This window comes from Polistes fuscatus, unplaced genomic scaffold (assembly GCF_010416935.1).
Source record: "Polistes fuscatus isolate 324 unplaced genomic scaffold, CU_Pfus_HIC Scaffold13, whole genome shotgun sequence".
NCBI classification, from domain to species: domain Eukaryota; kingdom Metazoa; phylum Arthropoda; class Insecta; order Hymenoptera; family Vespidae; genus Polistes; species Polistes fuscatus.
In genome coordinates this window covers 4,093,214-4,113,648 of record NW_025113031.1, presented here as the reverse complement: position 1 = coordinate 4,113,648, position 20,435 = coordinate 4,093,214, and the positions used below count along the sequence as shown (strand labels likewise).

Below are 20,435 nucleotides of genomic sequence, written 5' to 3'. Positions count from 1 at the left end.
ACTCTCTGTAAAATGCATGATTCATATTAAAAAAAAAGATAATACAATACATTTAAATATACATATAATTGATGTAACTATTATTAAAGAATATATCTTAAATTCCATTCTCACAAGTTCATCATCGTTTCAATTTGAATTTACAAATGAAGAAATAGCAGCAGTACAAAACAGTCGAATATTTTCTTATCTTCTATATTAAGATAGTCTATGATTGTGTACCTTGGAGGGGGAGTAGTAGTGTGTCAATTCTAGATGCCGTGATGGATGAAGTTACGACAAATGGTAGGTTTTTCTTTGAAAAAAAAAAAAAACCCGTTGAAACATTTTGGTAACCAAAGTGAAATAAAATAGATAATCCACTTGAAATAAAAGTGAATATGCTATAGAAAAATATGTAGTATGGAGGAAGTTAATGAAGGATTGTATGTCTTTGCTCGATGATCTGTATGTCGCGTGGGCGTCCTGTCCTTCTCTGCTTTCCTGGCCCACGCTTTAGTATTTATAGTTTTATTTATGCGTTGTCCTGTAATATTGTATTGTATCAACGCTTTTCTTTGAATCCAACCGTTAAGATCTACATTATGACGATTATCTGATTACACTGACTCTTCGTATTTGTAGATATTAAGCAAATACAAACTGTCATCTGGTTAATTACTTATCGCTCGTAATTTAATGTTAAATATGAGTCATGTAACGACTCATATTCGATTTTAAATATACTTTCTGTCACTAATTTTCATTCCACCCTTTGTTTCTTCTTTTTTGTCTTAAGTAACGTTAATCAATGAAAAGATAAACTAATGAACAATTTTTCTGCATTATTCTTTTTTTTGTTTGTTTTTTTTTGCTTTTCTATTACAAGCAGTTATATAATATAATAGAGATTTTTGTTATCAGTTAACAGGTAACACATAAATGCCATTATAGTTGGTAATTATTTTCCATGATATTTAGATCCAGGAGGAGGAGATAGCAGTGGAACGTTAATATGTGCTGGTTGCCTTAATGCCATAGATGAAGATGAATTTATACAGGCATTGAGTCAAGAATGGCACATTGATTGTTTTCGGTAAACACTTTTCCTTATGTTCATTTTATAATTATTTGTTTATATTATAATTACTCGTTTGTTCTCATCAATGTTTTATTTTTGATAGATGTTCTGTGTGCGACATTGGTCTTTCCTCTTGGTATTTTGAAAAAGATGGCTTACTTTTCTGTAAAGATGATTATTTGGCTGCGTATGGAGAAGCCTGTCAAGGTTGTGGTCATATCATTACTGGACCAGTTATGCTGGCTGGTGATCACAAATTTCACCCAGAATGTTTTGCCTGTAATTCATGTGGAGCTTTTATCGGAGACGGGGAGAGTTATGCGCTTGTTGAAAGATCTAAACTTTACTGTGGAGTGTGCTACAAAAGACAGATGCAACCACTTAGCAGAACAGCTAATCATCCGTTTGTTAGGAAACCACATAGCATAAGACTCGTAGAAATACCTCCAAGTACAACCAATTCTGATAAGCAACGAGAAATTAAACTCACATTGGATACAGCTCCTAATCCTCGCAGTTGTGGTGCATTGCTTCGTATCTCTGCGTAAGTATATTATTTATAATTTTTAAATTATAGCCTAATCATTTCTTATCTTCTATGTAATGCTTCATATTTTATATTAATAATTTTCTATTTTAATATTTTATTTGCTATTACCTCATTTTTATATGTGTATTTTATACATAGATTTATTTTATATTGTTATCATCAAATGTTTTTAATGTTTTTTATATGCCATCATACTCTCTTTAAATTATGCCTTCGTAAACTTATAAATGTCGATGTTTTTCTGTATATTATAATAATTGCCAAAAATTATATGAAATAAAAGAACTTTTCTTTTAAGTATCAGCATGAAACCCATTGTACATAAGTTATTACACTGGATCAGTCAATATATCAATACATTTTGAGTTATAAGATAATTGTAAATAAATTAAATTAAAAAGATTATGTCATATTTATATTGACATAGTTATACAACAAAATTAAACTTGCTGCTTCTTTGTAATAATTAACCATGCATGACAATTCTATGGTTATTTAAGGACTTATAAAAGATATGCAGCCCTTTAATAACTTTCAACAAAAATGCAGGTTAATGAGAAATGTTCGTGGCAAGATCAGTAAGCTGCTGGCCTCTGTGATGGAGGTTCTGTTTAGGCTATGCTGCCACTTCTCTAATCATAGGTACAGCATAACAAATAATAATATGCACCATGTATAGTCAATTGATTGCGCATTTTATTATTAGATGCATGATTAGATTTTAATTGTCACGATTCAATCAAAGACATTTAATTGTTTTTATTTATTTTTCAATTGTCATTGTGGTCAAATTTGTATTATAAAATAAGCATGTTCGTTCAAATTCATTTGTACAATTACAATTTTTTATGCTCAAAATTTATGCTATATTAATTATGTATTTTATATCTATGGCTGATATACATGTACTTAATAACTTCATGCACATGTATATACAAATTTATTTCAGTTACACATTTTAGTAATATTTATGTATTTTTCTAAATTATTAAATAAGAAAAGAAGCCTTTGTTATAAAGCACAGAATAGTTATTTTCAAAAATATCTTATGTCTTATTATGGGTTGTTAATGCTTGTTTTAAATATGATTAAATCAAACTGTATATAATATTTTTTTCTAAATATTTAATTAATGTTAACTGTACTAATATTAATGGCATAACAATAATCATTAGAAGCTTTTATCTACTTTAATGCTTTATGAAAGGAGTGTTAATTAGCATTAGAAAATGAAAAATTATTAAAAATATTATCGAAGATACCAAAGAACGATTTGAAATGGTTTACTCTGTCTCTTCTAGCGATGTACTTGGTACTGTAGTGTTCTTATACAACAATTGAATGCACATAAGAATATTGCATGTACTTACTACTACGTGTATTCTAAAAATAATGAACTACGAATATATAATATAACTAAAATAAATTGTTGCAGATTAAATATGTCCAGCGATCTCATGTCTTTACATATTGGAGATCGAATATTAGAAGTAAATGGTACACCTGTTAAAGATCAACCAGTAGAAAGCATAGAAAATCTTATACAATATTCAGATACAGTTTTACAGGTATGTAAAACTACTACTATGTAAAAAAACTTTCATGATAACAATATTACAATGTATTCATTATTTGCAGTTGACCATTGAACATGATCCTGATGCAGTATCACGTCGTTTAACATTTCCTACACCACCACCAGCATTATTGACAACTGCAAGTCCAAGAACGAGTCCGGAAGGTAAAGAAAGACTTTTCAAACGTCGTGACGAGGGTTATATAAGTGGTACAAGAAGTAGACAACTAAGAAGAACGCGAGATCCTATGCACAAAGAACGTAGCAGCTCAATGTCACGTCTATTAGACGGGTAAACATTTGGCTAAAATTGTTGTGATCTCGTTAATGAATTAAAAATTAATTTATATGGTATCATCGATAATTACAGAACAACTCCAACGAATCCTACGTGTGACTTAAGTCGAACCAGATCTTTTCGCGTAGAACCAAAAAATCAAAGAATATTTCGAGCCAGCGATTTGGTTAAAGGTGAACTTCTGGGAAAAGGATTCTTTGGACAAGTTTTTAAAGTCACTCACAGAGATACGAATGAAGTTATGGTGCTGAAAGAATTGTACAGGGTAGACGAAGATGCTCAAAAGAATTTCTTAAAAGAAGTAATTGTTTTTTCTTACAAAATATATATATAGAATCATCGTATAATGTTTATAATAATCTTTCTCTAAATTTTAGGTTGCAGTATTACGTTCGTTACATCATAACAATGTTCTACGTTTCATCGGTGTTCTTTACAAAGACAAGAAACTACATTTAGTTACTGAATACATATCAGGTGGCACATTAAGAGCTCTTCTTCATGATACCAACGAACCATTACCATGGGAACAACGAACATCTTTTGCAAAAGATATTGCCGCTGGTATGGCATATTTACATTCCATGAATATTATTCATCGTGATTTAAATTCCCACAATTGTTTGGTACGAGAAGACAAGACCGTTGTTGTGGCAGATTTTGGCTTAGCCAGGATCATACAAAACGGCAATACCCCAGATAGTCGTAAATACAATAGACATTCCGATGGTGGAGAAATAAAGACATCTAAGAAGGAACGTAAGAAGAGATACACGGTAGTTGGAAATCCATATTGGATGGCACCTGAAATGATGAAAGGTAATAAGTACGACGAAAAAGTAGATATATTCAGTTTTGGAATAGTCGTTTGCGAGATAATAGGACGAGTACAAGCTGATCCTGATTATCTACCAAGATCCTCGGATTTTGGATTAAATCAAAACGCATTTAAGGAAAAATTTTGTGCTAATTGTCCGGAAACGTTTTATATAATCGCGTTCCTTTGTTGCGATTTAAATCCAGACAAAAGACCACCTTTTGAACTTATGAAAATTTGGCTGGAAGGATTAGCAATGCATTTATCTGTAGGAGCAGCATTACCACATGATTTAGACTTTGATATAAGACATTACACGGGACCTAGTCCAAGCAGTAGCGAATCAACAACTCCTGAAACTTTGGTTCCACAATTGAAACCTATTAAAGAAGGTCAAGTGCATCAGGAAAAGAAACGATCGAGTGGTTGCGACGATAGTACACTCGAAAGGGAATTTGAATGTGTAGACAAAGAATTACCTCGAAGTTCCGAGTTGATAAACATTCGAGGAAGATATACGAGACAGAATAGTAAACCAAATGAAAGCGCAACATCTTCCAATAGATACACGAGACAAAATTCGAAATGTAAAGAACCAGTGGAAAGAGAAAAACCAGATATCGTCATATCACTCGATTGCAATGATTATAGTAATCGATATTTACGTCAGAATAGTAAATCGAAAGACGCGGGAAGGCTCGATGAGACTGAACACAATTTGAACCGAGTATCAACTCTTGAGAAGATAAGATACGTAGGAAATTCAAATCCCTGCAACTTCTCCGATAGTCCGTCTGAATTTTATAAAGTCGATAACAAATGTTCGTACAAATTGAACAACAATAACACCAGCAATAATAATAATAATGTGCATACAAAAAGCATGACCGGGGAGTCCAGTGGATCTAACTCAGGCACATCATCAAATAACAAAACAAAGCAGGATGGAAAATTCAAGATACCAGATGCAGGAAATATTGTTGGCTCGTATTTAAGGCAAATTGGAAAGACATTAGGCACGATTGACAAGGAAAATAAATCTTCTAACAGTCAGAATGGTGTTAGCTCTTGTACCGATTTCAAGAAGACAACGACACCAGGAGAGACGATAAAGTCCTCAACTGGTTCTTATTTAAGAAGGACAAGGATATCACCGACTAAGGAAACTACGAAAAATGCGTTTCAGGTAAAGGATAATATTTCGACAGATGTCAAGTCAATGCAATCAACATCATCAGTGTCAAGTGCCAAAGAATTGGTTCCAAATCAGAGTACGGATAAAGAATTATCTAGACAAGCTAGTGTACTTTCTGACGTTGGTAGTATATTATCTAGACAAGGAAGTCTCACGGTATATGGTAGTCTATCTAAAATCAAAGACAACAATCTATCTTCTGTTCGAAATCATATATTAACAAGCGCAGAAGAACATTTAGAACCAAAAGTTACAACAGAAAGATGTACAACATATCAAAATCGTGACTTACGTGATCTTCCATTGGATCCTACTAGAACGGACGAAAGGCAACGCTACATATTATCTCATCGTTTAGAAAATACGCAAGCAATACTTGATGATCCCAAAACTTCGGTCATCAACTCGAAGTGTCTTTATGATAGCGGATTTAAATTATCGGCAAATGCTTTGGCCGAGTATGCCGAGTGCTACAAAAATTTAGATTTATGCAGGCAAGATAGTTTTGGCAGCGATAGCGCAGTTGGTACTATGAAGAGCGATTTTTTTGCAGATTTAGGTTTCGTCAAATTGAAGGATGGTAGGTTGACACCGGATGTCAGTCATAGTCCTGAAAGGTGCTGTACACCTAATAGATCGTCGTCTCCTATAGAAAGTACTGCTTTGTAAAAATATGTAAAAAGGAAAAAAAAGAAAAGATAAGCAAAAGAAAGAGAAACAGCCATCGAACGCGTTTCATGTAATTTAATAGAGAAAGCCAGAAGGATGTATGATATTTTATATTGAACGATAACTCACATTACTAATTTTGATCTCGTTAATGTTAAACAATCATTGAATCTTTGCATGTCTATTGTTTTCTTTATAAATCTCTAATATGATTTATTTCTTCCCATATCTGTTCTCTTTGCAATCTTCGTAGAAAATACGTAGTACGTGGTTTTAAATATAGAAGGAAATTTTTTAATATTGTTACTAACTATTTGATATATATAGAGACAGTATTAATGAATATCGTTTTTGCTACAAATTTTTACGGGAACGAACGGCGTAAACGTGTATGTAAGTACATACACAAGTTACATTGATATGGTAACGAGGTGTATTTTTTTCATCGATTGAATCTCATTAAAAATAAAAAAATAAAAAGAATATATATAGGGAGAAGATAAGAGAAGAAAACAATAATATTAATAATAGCAATTGCATTCCTACGATTTATCTTGCCATTTATGTTATTTTTTTTTTTTTTTATATATGTATATATATCTATTGTTCATGCATTTCGTTAAACATGTAATTCCATATACAAGTACAAATGATATTGGGATTTTTTAAAATAATAATGATAATTAATGAAATTAGTTTGTGGCAGTAATTAGAAAGCACATTTATAAACGTTTAATTTCTTTTTTTTTTTTTTTAATTTTCGTTTACCCGCTTTAAGTTAACGATAATTCGACTGATCGGAATTTTCTTTTTGAGAAAATAACGGTGCAATGTTATTAAAATTGCACCGCCGCATCCGCAACGAAGATGCATCGAGAAGACTAATATACATACATATAAAAATATATATATATATATAAATATAAATATCTAACGTATAATCATTCCATCCAAAATGATCCTTGAAAAGGTGTAAAATGTTTTTTAACAATCTAATTGTATCGAAAAAAACTTTGTGGTCTTTGAGATAAAAAGGAGAAAAAGAAAAAAAAGCAAAAACAATAAATAATAAATAATTAGATGAAGTAAGTGCGCCGAAAGAAAAAAAAGAAAATAAAATATATACACGATGATCTTGTACGAAAAAAAAGAGGATATCAAAAAGAAAAGAAAAAAAAAGAAGTCGAAAATGGCCCCTTTTTTTTCCTTTCTTTTTGAAAAATTAATGTAAACTCGACTTGTAGAATAGATCACGACGGTATATATTTGCTATTTTTGTTTTATTCTTTAAAAAAAAAGAAAAAGAAAACTGGAGAAAGATGAGAATTTATTCGAATGTATAGATATTGTATTGATGTATATCAAATATTTAAATACGGATCATCGATATCTTCATTACGGAATCTGTAACAGTATTATGATGATGAATTTTTTGTTCGATCATTTGAGAAACATTAATTGTTAACGAATTAATGTAATATAAGGAGTAACGAAGATATCGGTGATGTAAAACAAAAAGAAATCTAGAAAAGGGAGAAATGTATAATACAGATTATTTGTATATAATTTTGTATATGTATATATATATATATAGAGAGAGAGAGAGAGAAATATATACCACACAGCGAAAACAGATACATACACTAATTTCAAGATTGATCACGTTAAATCTAACATTAATCTAACGCGTAATTATTATTTCGAGCTTTATATTTATAAAATAGAGATTCTTTATTATAACCCGTCATTAATTGCGTGTACCTATGCATATACACAAGGAATTACCCACACTTGCACACATATATACACGACACGAGCTTCCTGTTGTTTGATGCACTTAAAAAAAAAAAAAAGAAAAACAAATGTTTGTCATCTGTGATAACGAAAAATTATATTGAACTCTTTTCATTTGAATTTCATAGTTTAAACATATTCATCGAGATAAAATGCAAACCTACTGTTAATTATAAATTTGTGTATGTGTGCGCGCGTGTGTGTGTGTATAAAAATATGTAAAGCTTATTATTATAAAATGTATAAAATTATTGTAATTTTCTTCGTTTGATTGGTGAAGAAGTTGATTGTAAAATAATCAAATGAAATCTTACGGACGCATGTATATGTGTACGATAATGAAAATTTTCAAATTAATTCGAATTATTATAGCCGAAAAAGGCCATTTTCAAAATTCATCAAATTTCAATGTCTACTTTATTCCTCTAAAAAAAAAGAAGAAAAAAAAAGAAAAGAAAAGAAGAAAAAGAAAAAAAAAGAACGAATGGCTACGAAATTTTAAAATTGTTCGATCGATTAACTCAAAGCAAGAATAAACGAATAATCCTTCAAATAAAGATGGAAATGAGTTTACTATTTCGCTTTAATGTCTTTAATAATCATTAGTCTCTAATATTGACGACTTAACGATCCTAATTTGATCTAAAAAAGAAAAAAAAAAAGGAAGGAAATGAATAATGACGAATTTAATCAAATGTGCATTGTTAATTATTTCCTACGAGATACATACACACATATACACAAAAGAGAACACGTTAAACACATTGTATAATCTTCGTAAAAAGAATTGGAAGACGGACAGTATTACTCGCTCGCATCGTTGCTCGTTATCTCTCTATTTCTCTATCTATTTATCTATCTATCTATCTATCAATCTCTATAAATCCATCTACCTGTTTATTTCATTTTTTGCGCATGAGATAATAAAAGGAGGCGTAAAAATGAAAACGCCGTTCCTCGTAGCAGCATGTGGCGAGCAAAAATCCTGTAAAGTTTTGTAAAAATATCCTTGGGAACGTGTAGATGCGTTATTTTTATAGGTGTTATTATACGAAAGTTATTGTACGGGCAAACAAGAAAATGTATTTCGCTTACTTTATTCGGTTCATTTAAACGTACCGAAGAGAGAGAAGAAGAAGAAGAAGATCTTTCGTAAATTTAAGATATGATCGAAAAATCATTTATCGTTAAACATGAAACCAGAAAAAGAAAAGAAACATATAGTAATTTGAAAATTCGATGAATCCCTGGATCGATTAAATAATCAATGAGAAATGATTAAAAGAAGCATGACATATAAAATGCGCTCGAAATATGTAATAACGATAATATAATATAATAATATAATAATATTAATAAATTAATAATAATATAATGAGATAAAATGGTAATGATGATAATGCTAATAACAATTGTGGAAGTTATTTGGATAACGTGTGCATAAATAGATTCCATTGAAATTTCCGATCGAGATCGATTCCAGAAAAAAAAAGAAAAAGATCTCAAAAAAAAAAAATATATTAAATAATTTCAAAATCGTCAATTTCTTTGCGTTAACGAACCGAAGTCTTACTAAAAAATTTAGCGGTTTCTCGATTTTTACGATATTATCCGCCAAATCATTGTCGAGAATGTGCTAAGCTCGTATCAAAACTTATGTTGAATTTTCCACAAACCCTGTATGTGGATTTTGTAATAATTATTTGTATATAAATGTTATAGAAAAGAAAAAAACGGGCTTAACAAATGTATCTCGGTAATGTTAGTTGGAAGCCATAGCGTCTTATAAATGAAAGAATGCATTTAATAATAACGTTTTATATCTTTAGTACTCGTTACTTGTAAATTCGATTAATCATTTTTTTGTGCAGAGTTTTATGTAATTATATAGGGAAAAAGCGTTTTATTTAACATTCCGATAATACATTACAAAAAAGGGAAAAAAGAGAATAAAGAAATAAACTGTTGACGGTACATGGTCGTTATTTAATTTTTAGTGTATAAACAACATGTTTGTGCCTTCAGAAATGCATTTATTTAAAAAAGTAGTCATTATAAGGAACTCAAGTAGAAGGAAATCAAAACGAGTAGATGATACATACAACGATCATCACTTGTAACAACAAGAAAACTATATTAATCATACAATCAAGTGATAAAATAGTCTGACATATAAATCGTCAAATTCGCAGATGCACTTATCTCTCAATTGGATTCTCTATTTACTTGTATCAAATCTCTAATTACCGTTGCATTCAAATTAAATTTAAACGCGTGATTTTACATTTACATAAAATAAATAAAAATAAAGATCTGTTTAATGAAAGATTATTTAATGATTAAATTATAATTTTTCCTAAAAATATATTTTAAATACTTGAACTTTAACATTTCACTTAAATATGAATGATTATGAAGACGATTATTTAATTCGAACAGTGAGTAAGTAAGGTTTTCGAGTGAGCCACTATAGTGGCTCATCGACCTGGAAAAAATAATCGCAAAAGCCACTTTAGTGGCAGGCCGGCTAAGCACCATATCGGTAATTGCAGTGCTCTACCTTTATCTTACCTACCGTCGGTAACGGTAGCTTTCTACTTTTACAGCACTGACCGTCGGTAATAGTAGATTTATAATTTATTTTACTCTACGTCGGTAATACTTTATATTAAGGTTACCGACGGTCTATACTATTAAAGTAGAAACTGTCATTAGCAATTGTCGATATTTTAAAGGGGAGTCTACTATTACCGACGGTCGATATATGTCAAAGTAGAAAACTGCAATTACCGACGGTCGATCTTCGTTTTTCATCTTAGTTACTACTGGGCAGACTAGTGGTCTGTCCATTCTAGTTTCTTATTTAGATCGATTATGTATAATACTTCTTCGAATATAATTTTAAATTACTATATAAAGAAAACAAAAAGTAGTGTTTTCTTTTTTTGTTAAAGAGAAATCTTGATAAAGTTTTTTAAAGAATATTTTAGTACCTACAGGCTTTATATCTTATTTTAATATAACCTTAAATAAAAAATAACGAGATGATTTTCGAAACAATGGATGAATCCAGAGACTTTCTTACGCGATATAAAATAGATTATCCTTCAAGGATTGCGAAAAAATCGGTTAAGTATGAACCAAAACTGCATTATCCAACACCCTTGAATATATTAAATGGACCGTATGAATATCATTTGAATACAAGTTACCTAAATGAAATCTTACCTTTGGAGAAACGAACGGAAGATCCACGAAATTATATAAATAGGGTGAAACGAAATGATCGGATTGTTTTAATCATTCGCCCATGCTTACACATAGAAAGTGAATATTAAAAAATTATTAAATTAATTAATTAATCGTATAGGTGCATGAAAAATGTCCACATTTGAAGAAATTTATTCTTGAATCTTCTTTGAATGAAGAACTTTTCAAACGAGAAAATAAGAAACTAACCGTTTATCAAATGGATTATTCTAAGCATCTTGGCTAGTATAATAAATTGAAAATAATTAGGATTAATAGAATTTTACTGAATAATATATCACATTGATTACTGTTTGAATTTGGACAGACGATTTTGTATCTTTACGTGATCAAAAGTTAGGAACACATATAAAACGAGCAACTTTACCAGACAACTGGATCATACCAGAAACCGTACAAAAACGTTCTTTTCGAGATCCTTGGAAAATGATTAAAAAGGACTTATTACTTGTCAAGGTCAAGGAAAAACCTACAAATAATCTTGATCCTAATCCGAAAGAACGCGTTATTCTTCGTGTCAAGTATATATTATCATTTTCGTATAAAGAAAATATTTTATTATTTTATGTTGTTTTCTTATATCTTCGGAGAAAACAAAAATCTTTGTTCCGTTTAATATAGAAAAATTCTTTATTTTTTTGTTCCGTATTTTATTTTCAGAACTGGAAAATCTGAATACGAAGATGCGATCGGTAAAACAGGAATTTTGATTATGAGAGAAAAAGCTTTCGGCCTATCGTTACCGATCGAGGCGTCCGCCATATTGAGCACAAAGGATGATTCTAATAAAAAATCAGAGTGTTCTGTTATTTTAACTTCCAAAAATGTAGCGTTATCTTCAAATATATTTTGATTTTTAATTCTAAAAAGGTAAAATTAATTATTTTGTTTGTTTTTTCAAATGTACAAGTACAATGTAGGGTTAAGTATTAATGATCGATCAATGAATCAAACATCGTAGTGTAGAACACATAATGAATCGATATTTTCCGTAAAAAATTAAACAGTAAATAAAACTACGCTCCATTGCTAGTAAATTGACATGGCAAAGATCACAATTGACATATTGAATAAATGTATAGAAATGATTTATATTTAAACGTAAGGGAACAATTTAAAAATGATTGATCTTACCATGGCTTTTTGCTAGCATTACAATGAAAACGCGTTAACATTATTTCTATATTCTATCCTTTAATCTAAATTTATCTAAATCACTCGGAAAGTATTAGTGTTATTCGCTTTTGAAGTTACTATTAAGATCATCGACTTGAATCACTTAAAAAGAAGGAGAAAATAAAATAATTGATTTACATTAAATTTATCTCTTTAAAATAAAGTTATCATTTCTAATAAGAAATATCAAATCCACAAGTCAATTGATCTTAGAAAGAAAGCTTCAAATGTATCATTACAATGAATTAATGATATAATTTGACTATCCCTTAGATTAATAATATGTTATATGTTAAATCTTTTATGACTTGAGCAAAAATATTGAATTAATTATTTAAAAGTTGATATTATATGTACCTATATATATTTATGTACACTATCACATATACATAAATATATAAATAATCCAATATTTTTCTTTTCTCTTTTCTTTTATTCCTTTTCTATCTTTAAACTCAACATATAATAATATATAACCGAGTTTCATAAAGCTTTACAAATAATCTAAATTTAATTGTACTTGCACTTGAAATTATATATACAAATAGTTACTTTGAATTAACAAAGAAAGTAAATAAATGTGTCGAATAGTGATATTTTTAAAATCAAACAGTAATGGTATCCAACGTGTGATGTGTAATAAATTATTAATTCAGTCTCTCGATCGATGATGTCGATACGATATACGATCAAAGTCAATTTCTCAAATAATTGTGTATCACATGAATTACAATTAATGTAATGTCATTAATAATTAATTATATCAATCTTATATATATATATGTATCGTATATCGTAATCGTAATATCATTTCTAACATAATCCAATGTTTAACCATAATTTACCAAGCTCACATTCGATATGCACAGCAAATAAGTGCTAGAAAAATATTACAGACAAACATCATATTATATTACTGTATATATAGTTTTGCCTTTGTGTTCTTTTTTATTAGTATTTACAAATTTTAACGAAAGAGCGAAGTTTTTATCCGACTTTTCATCGTGTTAAAAGAGAGAGAGAAAGAGAGAGAATAAGAAAAGTATTTATTTACAAAAGTAGGCATATATGTTCGAAGATCGTACTTATTGTTAGTAACGAATACGTACATATATGAATTCAATTTCATTACTGCCCATACGTTTGATTCTTTTCAGTCCTCCTTTTAAACACATCTCTCTCTTACACAGTCTCCTTTTAAATAAATATCTACAGTAGATAGACTGTTAGAGAGATTGGTGTATCTCTACGATTTTTCTATCTTTCAATTAAGTCAGACTTTCTTTCATCGATTACGATTAAATATCATAGAAAAAGTAATAAGTAATAAACGTTGAAATATCTCTTCGAACTTTTTATACACACGCACAATACTCCGAGTAATATTTTCTTCATTAATTTCACATTTGATATTGAAATCTATACAAGGAGAATGCACGTTTCTATAGTTTATACTCCGATGACACTAGTTTCGAATTATCAAGTTTTTTACCATAATATTTTACAACCTTCTATTATTCTAGTAACCAACAGAATTTGGTGTTGATTCAACTAGATAATTTGCAATGCAATTTTACATTCACTTTACCGGAACCATTACTCTCTTGTATGCATAATCCGACACTATATATTTCATAGAAGAGAGATGTAAGTTCAAATTTACAATGCACAAACACACTTACTTCCGTTTCTTCACTTGACCCGAATGAAAACGACCACCTTCTCCACGAATTCTTTTCATTGCATGTTGATGACGAGACTCGTGGAGATATTTCTATAAAAAATATTTCTAGCATAAGAAACTAATAGAATATATATAAGAAACTTATATATGCATATTGAAAATGAAGATGTGATATATGAAAATTAATATAAAATATAAAGAAGTAGAATAGAGGATGAAATACATACTGGTCTTTCTTTTGGAATTTTTCCTTCTGCTTCTAATTTGGCTCGTGCTTGACGTCTTTTTAATATACGTCTGTATTGTTTGGCATTCACGTATAAAGGTTCTTCTTCTAGGAATTCTGCATTTGGTAATGCTACTCTTTGAAATTGAGTTTGTCCACTATTTCCTGGTACCATCTGATATTAAAGAAGAAAAACATATGTTTTAATATCGCACTTAAAGTAAATGAATTTTAATCAAATTATCATCAAAGAGGATAAACAAAAAATTACCATAACAACATTTCCTGCTTGCGATGCTGTTGCTGTCGGACTGGCTAATGGTTGAACAGGTGCTGTTGTCGCAGCTGTAGTTGTAGTTTGCGAAGTAGTACCAGCTATTTGCATAAGATTTCCATTGATGTTTATGACTGAAAAATAGAATTCGCTTTGAGATTCCATTAGAATAGAAAACATTAGAAGAATATTTGTTATATTTACCAGTAGGTTGAGCCTGTTGAACTTGGCCTTCTATTTGAACGGGTTGATAAATATAAGTCTGTCCATCAGGAGTTTGAATAATTTGAGGCGTTTGTGGTTGTTGTATAACAATTTGTTGACCTGTGTTAGTGAGACTTGAAACTGGAACAACTTGAATCTGTCCATTGGGAGCTTGTATAGCTTGTATAGCTTGAGGTAACATCATAGCTTGGCCTCCTTGTCCCATTTGAACAACTTGTACCGTTCCACCAGTACTCCCAACAACAACCGCTTGTCCTTCTCCTAGCTGCTCCATTGCGAATTTTCACTGATAAAAAAAATTTGGTATGATCATCATGAACTTGATACAAGAGGGAGGAGAGGCTGTAAAGTTGCCCAAACATTTTTGAAAATCTTAACATTATCATTGTTTCAAGGGAAAGAATTTGACTATGAATAATTTAACAAATATATCCAATCTAAAGAGTGATAAAAAGTATAAAAATGAGAACGTACTTAAAAGAAAGCACATTTGATTCGCTCCCTCTTGTAGTTTCTCATTTGGGAAAATCATAGTTGAAATATATCATTAATCGATGCTATTAATCATCATCATCATCATTATCATCATCATCATCATCATCATTAGCGATGTTTTGAAACGCCAACGTGGCGTACATGCATGCAGTCCAGATTGAACCCACGTGCGGGACGAGAGATAGACACGAGGTGCATGATAGAGAAGAGAGAGAAAGAAAGAGAAAGAGAAAGAGAAAGAGAAAGAGAAAGAGAGAGAGAGAGAGAGATGGAGAGAGAGAGAGAAAGGAAGAGGAGGTAGTTATGAAGAAGGAGAGAAAGAGCGCAATAGAATGCAAGAGTGAGGGAGTTAACGAGCGAGAGAAAGAGAACGCGCGAGTCTGTGTGTGTGTGTGAAAGAGAAAAAGAGAGAGAGATACTCGAGGGCAGACGGTAATCGAGGGCTACGTCGTCGTGTATGTTACTCGAAAGACCTTGCACGAGTCTTGGCGTTTTCACCGATGCTATCGCAAATAATCGTAAAGGAAGAGTCTATCTCGTAGTTAAACTTATTTCGGAAAGCACTAAACTCGAGGGCGTGATCCGGACATTGGTAGAGTTGATTTTTCTAAGGAGGTCTAAAGAGACGTCGAAGAAAACGTATCTCAAATACGATGACATGGTAGACGATAGATTTAGTCGGTGAAACGTTTCTCACGACAAACATGGCCGTGCGGAATGGCATTTCGAGCGTCGTTAGCAGGCGAGAGGACGATTTTGAGGTGATAGGAGAGAAAATCGCGTAGAAGGAAAGGTCCACGCGCGAGCGTACGTCTACCCCGTTGATGTTTGATAATTTGTGGACTTACATTGGATCTTTTCGTAAGCACTTTCCCAATGATTGGTCGGCAAATTGAGGACCAATGGTCGGCGATAGAGAGTTACTTGGCTCTTGTGTATTGGTGGCACTGAACGAGGGGACCTGCCAGTACGACGGCAGCCCGATGCCAGACCGGTCGATGCCCCTCCGCGCCGCCACATTCACGGCCAATCAATTCCCAGGGCTTATCCCCACCATTAGTTTCCCGCGCTCTCCTCGAATCTTCGCGCCTTCTCAACCGTCGCTATTCCCGCGATTCTTTTCGAATCGATCGACACATATGTGTCGATTTTATTCTACAATCTCGATCAACATCAAAATCTTTTTATTCCTTGTATTCATTTTCAACAAAAAGAACAAGAATAATAAAATAATATCTATAACTTTCCTTATCTATATCCTTCGTGTAAATTTATTTTTTATTTATTTCCTCGTACTAGACAGTTACGTACATATGTACTTTCTATATTAGTGTATATATATATACGAGTCACGTATTACTAGATTATCTATCCAATTGATCTCCTACTTTATTTTTTCTTCATCGATTAATATATATTTTCTACAAAAAAAGTAAAAGTAAGATGGTTTTGTTCGTTAAATCATTCGTTAGATTTTTATATGCGTCTAATATATAAAGAAAAGACTGCGAGTGGAATATTAGTTTGCTTACGTTTTTATTATTATAGCAATAAATAATTCGTTTAATATTTTCTTGATAATTATATATATATATATATATAGGTGTATGGTTTTGATTCGATTGATTGTTATAAAAGCGCGGTTAAAATAAATACCGTTATTACAGTAATCTCCCCTCTCTCTTTTCCCCCTCCTCTTTCTCTTACTACTTGTTGCTTCCGTCTATACAATAGCGATATGTTTACTTGAGTCTCCTGCATCTAACTGTATATCATCTATTGGTCGTCTCCCACCTGTAGCATTTTTCATTTTTATTGCAAGTATATACAAACACATATATATAATATAGTGATTAAGAATTATCTTTCCTACTTTCTATATACTATCATTAACATTACTAGTTTTAACTTTATTTTAGATTTATTTTATTTAACTACAGAAAAATGGTCATTCTAATTCGTCTAAATTTATGTGGCAGTGTATATATATATATATAAATTTTTAATCCTTATTAATTAATTTTATTTTACAAGCAATCATTGAGAACAATTTCTATAAGCATTATATGTTTATTATAAGGCCAGGTATTCATAATTTTGATAAGTGATGATTATCTAGATATACAATATTACTATGATTTTCTATCGATAAAAAATATACAGTACACGTAAGTACACGTTTTTCAACAGGCAAAAGATACATTAGGTGAATATATATATAAGATTTATTCTTAGCTTCGACTGATAATCACAATCGTGTTTACAAAACGTTTGTACAACTATTTCAATAAAACAGACTTTTAACATTTATTTCATTATTATCTATAGGATTCTGTTTTTTTTTTCTTAAAAGTGCACTCGACCATATGTTTTTTCGTGTGTATGAGACCAAAATATATATATAGTAATAACTTTTCTTTTAAAATGATCTGATAATGTATTTTATATGCAATTTCATAATATTATTTAGTAGCAGTTGCATTTCTATCGTTTCGTATTTAAGATTGAAGTTCGAAGCCATGATAAAATAGTATACATCTTATCTTTCTTCTTAATATAAATCCCTGTCTTTTCGATCTCGTTAAAAACGCATATTTATTAACAACATTTTCAACTGTTAACCGTAGAAAATCTTTAACAAAAGATTTCTCTTAGTCTTTTCTAGAATCACAGAATGAAATGTGTTCAAGTAGTTTAGCGAGGAACAAACGAGATCGAAAGGCAATATGAATTAGCCCTACGTCAATAAATCATTTTTATACGCGTGATTATAAATAAGCTATACAAAAGTCTTATCAAATAAATTATTCTTATATGTATATATATGAACAAAATTAAAGGAAAAAGCAAATGAATTACTTCGTTCGATTACTAATATGTTACATTAAAACATTTTTCAAACTTAGCATTTAAATATAATTCTATATGAGAGCAGACCTATAGTTCAAACTTAATTATGATACAACATTACGCTTAATGTTTGACTTCACATTCATTTTTAAATAAGCTCCATCGTTGTTTTAAATTCAATGAAAATTATTGCGAGCTCGGTTCGATAAGATACGTACTTTGTGTTTCTTGACAAAAATAATTCCATTTAAACAGGGTGATGTATCCTGTCGATGGAATTACTGTAAGATCACGATAAGAAAGGAACTACCAAATCTTCCTTATGCTCTACTTTGATATCATTTAATGCAGCTACTGCATTCTTGAGCATCCCGGTGATCTATAAAAAAGAAATTAGTAAGAATTATTTATATAAAAATTGATGATATTGATCAAAGTTAACTTTCTTTATACAGGGCGAGTCAAGGAACGTGACGTTTCAAAATAACTCGTAAAATATACATTGTATGGAAAAATGTTTCCTGCATAGTTAAACTAAATTATGAGACAAATGTAATAGTAAAAATTTTTTTTAGGGCCATTTTTTATGAGATATGAAGATCATCATTATTTTTTTTCTAGATTCTGTATAAAAAAACTGATATTATGTAGGACCTAAAATGAATAATTGCTGAGATATTAGTAAAGCTATTCAATCACCCTGTATATATGTAAATATATATCTTACAAGTTCGTGATCTCCAGCATCAAGCGGATTTGATGCGAGTATTCGTTCAGGTGCAGGAATATCCTTGAGAAGACACGTAGTATGATCGGGGACTTTGAAACCCCCTGCTTCTATACGTTTTGCATAAGCTCTAGATCTATCCATATATTCGTGTTGTTCTAAATTATGTGAATCCAATGCGCCAATATCTATTACATTTCTGCAAATAGAACATTTGTTTATAAGAAATTATATATAATATTCGTGTGACCACATATAAGCTAAAAAACATAATATATATATGCGAAAAAAAATATAAACTACGTAATTCTAACTAAGGTACGATCAACAACACTCACGCTGCTGTTTCGTGTAGAATTCTGTTTAATGCGCTTTGTTCGTCTGTCTTCTTAGGTTCAGAATTTGCATATTGATTAACATAATCGTCGCTAGAAAATAAAATAATAAAGCCTTAATTGATTCAATAAAAAAAATTAACTAGCAAAGGAACATAACAAATATCTTACCTGTGTACTCTTGGTATATTTGTATTATTACTAACAGGATCGACTAGAAGATGTGTTCTCTCGTTTACTTCACCACTCTATAAATAAAAATCTTATTACCTCAAATATTCATCATATACCATACTATAAGGAAAACATTATTAAACAAAAGCAGTAATAAGCTATAATGTATGAACCACTCAAATAACTTGCTAACTCCAATGTTCTTAAACATTGATTTTTATCCATCAATATTAGTAAAGCTTCCTCAATAAAATTGGAATGGTATTTGTTGTACATCGTAGTTTATAAACTACAGAGAAATAGCAGTATTGACTTGAAATTAATTACAAATTCTTTCTTGATAATCACAGAAATGTGCATTCGCAATGAGATATAATTCAATTATAAAATTAGATATTTATACTTGTAATTGAACTTGAATGTTATAGTCTAATAAAACTAAAAATCCTTATAATACTCATGACTAAACTATTTAAAAAATTAACATTATCTATCTTAAAGAAGGCAATGATAATTGCGATAACTCGTGTGTCCTCCCACGTCATTAATACGTACATATATAGATATATACATATATATGTCAAAGTACAAAAGATAAAAGGCAAATGTTAAAAAAAATGATTAATAACATTGTGGATATTCGAGTTAATATTTCTTACCTGCGGTCCCGTGTCCTCTTTACAAAGACTGTAGCAACATCCCATACTTGATGAAATTCTAGATAACTTTTAAAATGAATTAATTTTCCTTTTCATTCCTGTAAACAATCCGGCATGAATCACAGCGCATAAACTTTTTATCGGCGCATAACAGTGCGTTTCAATAGTGACCCATAACCTACAACATCGAATTATAAGTTAGAGAGACAACTTCTTTTATAAATTAAGTTCAAAGTTATTTTCAAAATCATTACCAGGTGTCGCTAGTATCGAAATATTTAAACTATGAAATACTTAAAACCATGTTATATATATCTTTTGTTTAATAAATTATAGTGAAATTCTTACAACCATATATACTAAATATTATACATGTTTCTT

At 30.5% G+C, this 20,435-nt stretch overlaps 3 protein-coding genes across 6 annotated transcripts; 1 reads left to right on the top strand and 2 right to left on the bottom strand.

Annotated features, from left to right (window-relative positions):
- Window positions 1–216: 216 nt before the first annotated feature.
- LOC122514059 (LIM domain kinase 1) lies at window positions 217–7,208 on the top strand. Of its 2 annotated transcripts, XM_043630700.1 has the most exons (8): window positions 217–285; window positions 961–1,075; window positions 1,164–1,604; window positions 2,160–2,252; window positions 3,046–3,178; window positions 3,249–3,478; window positions 3,557–3,785; window positions 3,862–7,208. In XM_043630700.1, the coding sequence occupies exons 1-8, from the start codon at window positions 264–266 to the stop codon at window positions 6,163–6,165; spliced, it is 3,567 nt and encodes a 1,188-aa protein (XP_043486635.1). In that variant the 5' UTR covers window positions 217–263; the 3' UTR covers window positions 6,166–7,208. The 2 variants fall into 2 exon arrangements, with proteins under 2 accessions (XP_043486635.1, XP_043486636.1); XM_043630701.1 differs by lacking the exon at window positions 2,160–2,252.
- Window positions 7,209–12,844: 5,636 nt separating this feature from the next.
- Window positions 12,845–16,313, bottom strand: LOC122514057 (nuclear transcription factor Y subunit alpha). Of its 3 annotated transcripts, none has more exons than XM_043630695.1 (5): window positions 16,158–16,313; window positions 14,794–15,100; window positions 14,587–14,723; window positions 14,317–14,490; window positions 12,845–14,179 (listed from the first exon to the last, which is right to left on the bottom strand). In XM_043630695.1, the coding sequence occupies exons 2-5, from the start codon at window positions 15,086–15,088 to the stop codon at window positions 14,084–14,086; spliced, it is 702 nt and encodes a 233-aa protein (XP_043486630.1). In that variant the 5' UTR covers window positions 15,089–15,100; window positions 16,158–16,313; the 3' UTR covers window positions 12,845–14,083. The 3 variants fall into 3 exon arrangements, with proteins under 3 accessions (XP_043486630.1, XP_043486633.1, XP_043486631.1); XM_043630698.1 differs by having other exon boundaries at window positions 14,794–15,079; XM_043630696.1 differs by lacking the exon at window positions 16,158–16,313 and adding an exon at window positions 15,289–15,419.
- Window positions 16,314–17,211: 898 nt separating this feature from the next.
- LOC122514058 (ragulator complex protein LAMTOR1) lies at window positions 17,212–20,257 on the bottom strand. The gene is made up of 5 exons (XM_043630699.1): window positions 20,055–20,257; window positions 19,393–19,469; window positions 19,225–19,314; window positions 18,887–19,085; window positions 17,212–18,538 (listed from the first exon to the last, which is right to left on the bottom strand). Exons 1-5 carry the CDS (start codon window positions 20,097–20,099, stop codon window positions 18,449–18,451), a joined length of 501 nt encoding a protein of 166 aa, XP_043486634.1. The 5' UTR covers window positions 20,100–20,257; the 3' UTR covers window positions 17,212–18,448.
- Window positions 20,258–20,435: the final 178 nt, after the last annotated feature.

Bases quoted from the DNA above. Each gene is read 5' to 3' on its own strand.
- LOC122514059 (XM_043630700.1), top strand. From the start codon at position 264: ATGGATGAAGTTACGACAAATG. The intron at 1,076-1,163 runs GTAAACACTTTT...TATTTTTGATAG, and splicing joins TGGCACATTGATTGTTTTCG to ATGTTCTGTGTGCGACATTG. The intron at 1,605-2,159 runs GTAAGTATATTA...ACAAAAATGCAG, and splicing joins GCATTGCTTCGTATCTCTGC to GTTAATGAGAAATGTTCGTG.
- LOC122514057 (XM_043630695.1), bottom strand. From the start codon at position 15,088: ATGGAGCAGCTAGGAGAAGGACAAGCGGTTGTTGTTGGGAGTACTGGT. The intron at 14,724-14,793 runs GTAAATATAACA...TCTATTTTTCAG, and splicing joins TCAACAGGCTCAACCTACTG to TCATAAACATCAATGGAAAT. The intron at 14,491-14,586 runs GTAATTTTTTGT...CTTTAATATCAG, and splicing joins AAGCAGGAAATGTTGTTATG to ATGGTACCAGGAAATAGTGG.
- LOC122514058 (XM_043630699.1), bottom strand. From the start codon at position 20,099: ATGGGATGTTGCTACAGTCTTTGTAAAGAGGACACGGGACCGCAG. The intron at 19,086-19,224 runs GTGAGTGTTGTT...TTCTATTTGCAG, and splicing joins ATTCTACACGAAACAGCAGC to AAATGTAATAGATATTGGCG. The intron at 18,539-18,886 runs GTAAGATATATA...TCTTTTTTATAG, and splicing joins ATGCTGGAGATCACGAACTT to ATCACCGGGATGCTCAAGAA.